Genomic DNA, 5,480 nt, shown 5'->3' with positions numbered 1-5,480 from the left:
CCCTGAGTCTCTTTAGAGTCATTGCAACAACAACAACAACAACAACAACAACAACAAATTTTATTTGTACCCCGCCCTCCCCACCCAAGACTGGGTTCAGGGTGGCTAACACCAAATATAAAACAAATTGATTGAAATACAACTTAAAAACAAGATTAAAATGCAACATTAAAACATTAAAATGCAGCCTCATTTCAGCAGAAACTCAAAAACTTTTTGGGGATGAAAACATCAAGTTTTCACCAAGGCCAACCATCCAGACTGGGCCAGAAAAAAGCCAGGGAAGTCCCCAAATAGGAGTTCCATCACAGAAGGAAAAAGGGAAAAAGAGAGAGGGGAAGGGGATCAAGTTGATTCCAAGCCAAAGGCCAGGCGGAACAACAACCAAGCAAACATCTGGCAGCGATGAAATGAGGGCAAATGGATTGTCACTGGGAGGGCCTGTTGATAGCAAAGAGAAGGATCTGTGCCAATAATGCAGCTCTTTTGTTCTTCTAAAACTTGCTTCTTTTAGTGATAGAATCATAGACTGGAGTTGGAAGGGACCCGAGGGTCATCTAGTCCAACCCCCTGCCGTGCATTGACTAGATGGGCCATTGACTTGATCCAACAGGCTCTTTTTGCCTTCTGTAGCACAGTGGCAGAGCCCCTCCTTTGCGTGCAGATGGTCCCACATTCAGTCCCCTGCATCTCCGGTTAGAAAGATCAGACAGCGTGTGATGATGGGGGAATATCTTTCCCTCTGTCTACAACCCTGGAGAGCCATTGCAAGTCAGAGTAATGAGCTAGAGGGGCAAATGGTCAGGAATAGCATCTTTCCAAGTTCCTTTCTCACCACCTCACTCTCGTATCTGGCTCAGGTGCTGGGTGCCACATGGACAAAGCATTGACAAAGGAGGCATACAAGGATGCTTTAGGTCCCTGGATAGGCTGTGACCTTAGATCAGCCTTTGTCTAGCTTGCGATGGGCTGCAACTCCCACCTGCCCCAACATGAGCACATCGGGATCGAGTTTGGATTGGCAGGTTCGGGGGGGGGGGAACATGGGGGCAGGAATGGTGGGAACTTGAGTCCTAGCTCCTGCCCTAAATCACAAAATCAGAGGCTCTCATGTGTAAGTAAGAAGGATCTTTATTCAGGCAAGTACCGGTAATTTTACAGGCAAGGAGACAATATACACGGTTAGAGCTCAACGTCATAACAATAACACGGGTTAGAGCTCAACGTCGAGCCTACCAAGTGGCAATGGCGACGGCGAAGAGGGCCTTCTTCGCCGCCTCCATTGCATCTGCAGAAAACAGCAGCAGGAGACTTTTTCAGGTGGCTCGCAATCTATCGGAACCACCTGTACCACCGGGGCCTGGTAGGGACCCCAAGATCTCCTGCAATGCCTTTGCAAAGTTTTTTGCAGATAAAATCGCTCAGATTCAGAAGGAGGTAGACTCCACCGTGGGAGCAGGGCCAGGGCGGGAGAGTGCTAGAGTTCTGTCTGGTCCTGTTACATGGGATCAATTCCAATCTGTTACCTCCGAGGATGTGAACAGGCTGCTTGGACGAGTGAAACCGACCACCTGTCTCCTTGATCCTTGCCCATCCTGGCTGATAAAAGCGAGCCGGGAAGGGCTGGGCGATGGGCTCTGCGGGGTGGTGAATGCTTCCCTCTGTGAGGGAGCCTTCCCAGACCCACTGGAAGAGGCGGTCATTAAACTGCTTCTTAAAAAAACATCTTTAGACCCGGCCAATTTGGCCAACTATCGCCCAGTCTCAAATCTGCCATTCTTGGGCAAGGTGATTGAGCGGGTGGTTGCTGAACAACTCCAAGCACGCCTGGAGGAAACGGACCATTTGGATCCCTTCCAATCGGGATTCAGGCCTCACCATGGGACTGAAACTGCCTTGGTCGCGCTGGTTGATGATCTCCGGCGGGCTAGGGACAAAGGTGAGAGCTGTTTCCTAGTTCTGCTGGATCTCTCAGCGGCCTTTGACACCATCGACCATAACATCCTTCTGGACTGTCTAGAGGGGCTGGGAGCTGGGGGCACTGTCATACAGTGGTTCCGCTCCTTCCTCCTGGGCCGTGTCCAGAAAGTGGTGGTGGGGGGTGAGTGTTCAGACCCCTGGGCTCTCACTTGTGGGGTGCCTCAGGGTTCTGTCCTCTCCCCCATGCCTTTTAATATCTACATGAAGCCGCTGGGAGAGATCATCAGGGGGTTTGGACTGGGTGTTCATCAGTATGCAGATGACACCCAGCTCTACCTCTCCTTTAAATAAGAACCAGTGAAGGCGGTGAAGGTCCTGTGTGAGTGCCTGGAGGCGGCTGGAGGTTGGATGGCGGCTAACAGATTGAGGTTGAATCCTGACAAGACAGAAGTACTGTTTTTGGGGGACAGGAGGTGGGCAGGTGTGGAGGATTCCCTGGTCCTGAATGGGGTAACTGTGCCCCTGAAGGACCAGGTGTGCAGCCTGGGAGTCATTTTGGACTCACAGCTGTCCATGGAGGCGCAGGTTAACTCTGTGTCCAGGGCAGCTGTCTACCAGCTCCACCTGGTATGCAGGCTAAGACCCTACCTCCCCGCGGACTGTCTTGCCAGAGTGGTGCATGCTCTAGTTATCTCACGCTTGGACTACTGCAACGCGCTCTGCGTGGGGCTACCTTTGAAGGTGACCCGGAAACTGCAATTATCCAGAATGTGGCAGCTAGACTGGTGACTGGGAGTGGCCGCCGGGACCACATAACACCGGTTCTGAGAGATCTGCATTGGCTCCCAGTATGTTTCCGAGCACGATTCAAAGTGTTGGTGCTGACCTTTAAAGCCCTAAACGGCCTCGGTCCTGTATACCTGAAGGAGCGTCTCCACCCCCATCGTTCAGCCCGGACACTGAGATCCAGCGCCGAGGGCCTTCTGGCGGTTCCCACATTGCGAGAAGTGAGGCTACAGGGAACCAGACAGAGGTCCTTCTCGGTAGTGGCGCCCACCCTGTGGAACGCCCTCCCATCAGATGTCAAAGAGATAAAGAATTACCTGACATTCAGAAGACATCTTAAGGCAGCCCTGTTCAGGGAAGTTTTTAATATGTAATGCTGTACTGTTTTTAACACTGATTGGGAGCCGCCCAGAGTGGCTGGGGAAACTCAGCCAGATGGGCAGGGTATAAATAATAAATTATTATTATTATTATTATTATTATTATTATTATTATTATTATTATTATTATACAGCCTTGTTGTACTTCTTTCCCAATTTTGAACCAATCAGTTGTCCCATATCCAGTTCTAACTGTAGCTTCTTGTCCCACATAGAGATTTCTCAAGAGACAGATGAGGTGATCAGGCATGAACCAGAGCATGCCAGGCCCTCCTATCTTCCACTGCCTCCTGCAGTTTGGTCAAGCTCATGCTGGTAGCTTCAGTGGCGTAGCGTGGGGGGTGCAGGGGGGGGCCGGCCGCACTGGGCGCAACATCTGGGGGGTAGGGTTAGGGGGCGCAAATCCATGGGTTAGGGGGCACAAATTACTTGCCTTGCCCCGGGTGCTGACAACCCACGCTACGCCACTGGGTAGCTTTGAGAACACTGTCCCATCATCACGTCCTCTGTTGTCCCCTTCTCCTTGTGCCCTCCATCTTTCCCAACATCAGGGTATTTTCCAGGGAGTCTTCTCTTCTCATGAGGTGGCCAAAGTCTTGGAGCCTCAGCTTCAGGATCTGTCCTTCCAGTGAGCACTTAGGGCTGGTTTCCTTAAGAATGGATAGGTTTGATCTTCTTGCAGTCCATGGGACTCTCAAGAGTCTCCTCCTGCACCAGAATTCAAAAGCATCCATTCTTTGGCGATCAGTGGAGTGCCTGGCGTGCTCTGGTCCAGGAGGTCATGAAGAGTCGGACACGACTAAACGACTAAACAACAACAGCAAAAGCTTTATAGGCTCAGGGACACCTAGAGAGCATCATGTTGCAAAGACTGGCTGAGATTGGGTCTGGATTTTTTACTTTTATTTTGAAGAGGCGGGTATATTTCAAATGACCAGTAGTTAATATTTCAGCTTTTCTCTGTAGCCTTGAGTTTACTTGTATGATGACCAACCATGAGGACATCTCCTTGAGCAACTTATTCCTTGACCAACAGGAGAAAAACAGACTGAAGAGACGTATCATACAAAACTGGCATTCCCACTACCAGCCACAAGAGGGCAGTCCCACCCTCTAATAATTCCCTCGCCATGCTGAGTGGTTTAAAAATAAAATAAAAATCTGTGCGTTAAATTTGAGGTTTTTAAAGGCAAATATTTGAAATGATGCTTGTGCCTTCTGGGAACTGTGATAAGAGCGCCATATTTAATAGGTTAAATTAATTTAATTGTCTGCTGGTGCAAAGTTGGGTTATGACTCTATTAAGCTGGGTAGTTTGCTTAAGGTTACAATTAATTCAGGCAAAAGCTTTGACTCTTTTTAAAGGTCTGGTCTGTTTAGGGAGAAGCAAACAGAGGGAAAGTCCAGTGGATCTTATTACAGGAAGTGGTGGACATGAAAAAGGCAAATTCCATGCCAGGGATCGTCAGGAAATGGACTGAAAATAAAACTGCCAATAGCATAATGAGGTTGTACAAATTTATGGTGCAGCCACATTTGGAGAACTGTGTTCAGTTCTGGTAGCCTCACCTCAAGAAGGACATTGCAGAGTTGGAAAAGGTTCGGATAAGGGTCACCGAAATGGTCAAGCGGTGGAGTGAGACCCTCTGTGGAGAAAGGGGGCATCATTTGGGATTTTTTTAGTTTGGAGAAAATGCGAGTCCAAGGCGACAGGATAGAAGTTTATAACATTGTACATTTCATGGAGAAAGTGGAAAGAGAAAAGTTTTTTCCCCCTCTCTCTCATACCACTAAAACTTGTGGACACCCAGCGAAGTTGAATGTCAGAAAGTTAAGACAGATAAAGGAAAGTAGTTCTTTGCTGAATGCTTCAAACTATGGAACTCACAGCTGCAGGAGGCAGAAATGTTTAGGGAAGCTTTTGATGTTTAATAGGTTATTGTATTTTAGTGTTCTGTTGGAAGCCACCCAGAGTGGGCAGGGTATAAATAAATATTATTATTATTATTATTATTATTATTATTATTATTATTATTATTATTTGTTGTTTAGTCGTTTAGTCATGTCCGCCTCTTCGTGACCCCCTGGACCAGAGCATGCCAGGCCCTCCTGTCTTCTACTGGCTCCCGCAGTTTGGTCAAACTCATACTGGTAGCTTCGAGAACACTGTCCCACCATCTCGTCCTCTGTCGTCCCCTTCTCCTTGTGCCCTCCATCTTTCCCAGCATCAGGGTCTCAGCATCAACATCATCATCATTATCATCATTATTATTAAATGGCCACCAACCTGGATGGAAGTACTTTTTCACACAGTGCATAGTTGACCTACGGAACTCACTGCCACAGGAGGGATTGGTGGCCACCAACCTTTAAAACCTTTAAACGGGGTTGAGG

General features: G+C 48.4%; 1 protein-coding gene across 1 annotated transcript; it reads left to right on the top strand.

The window, feature by feature from the left end:
• The first annotated feature begins 1,216 nt into the window (after positions 1-1,216).
• LOC309371331 (uncharacterized protein) lies at positions 1,217-3,186 on the top strand. The gene is made up of 2 exons (XM_081913885.1): positions 1,217-1,939; positions 2,273-3,186. Exons 1-2 carry the CDS (start codon positions 1,246-1,248, stop codon positions 2,707-2,709), a joined length of 1,131 nt encoding a protein of 376 aa, XP_081770011.1. The 5' UTR covers positions 1,217-1,245; the 3' UTR covers positions 2,710-3,186.
• The last annotated feature ends 2,294 nt before the right edge of the window (positions 3,187-5,480 follow it).

The sequence above is a fragment of the Podarcis melisellensis genome (genome assembly GCF_964234715.1).
Source record: "Podarcis melisellensis genome assembly, chromosome: 6".
NCBI lineage: Eukaryota > Metazoa > Chordata > Lepidosauria > Squamata > Lacertidae > Podarcis > Podarcis melisellensis.
Note: the sequence above shows the minus strand (reverse complement) of the source record. Positions and strands in the feature narration are given on the sequence as shown.

What these genes read in the sequence shown, in the direction of transcription:
- LOC309371331 (XM_081913885.1), top strand. Translation starts at nt 1,246, where the DNA reads ATGGCGACGGCGAAGAGGGCCTTCTTCGCCGCCTCCATTGCATCTGCA. An exon ending in CCGGCGGGCTAGGGACAAAG is followed by an intron (nt 1,940 to 2,272) that starts GTGAGAGCTGTT and finishes CCTTTAAATAAG; the next exon opens with AACCAGTGAAGGCGGTGAAG.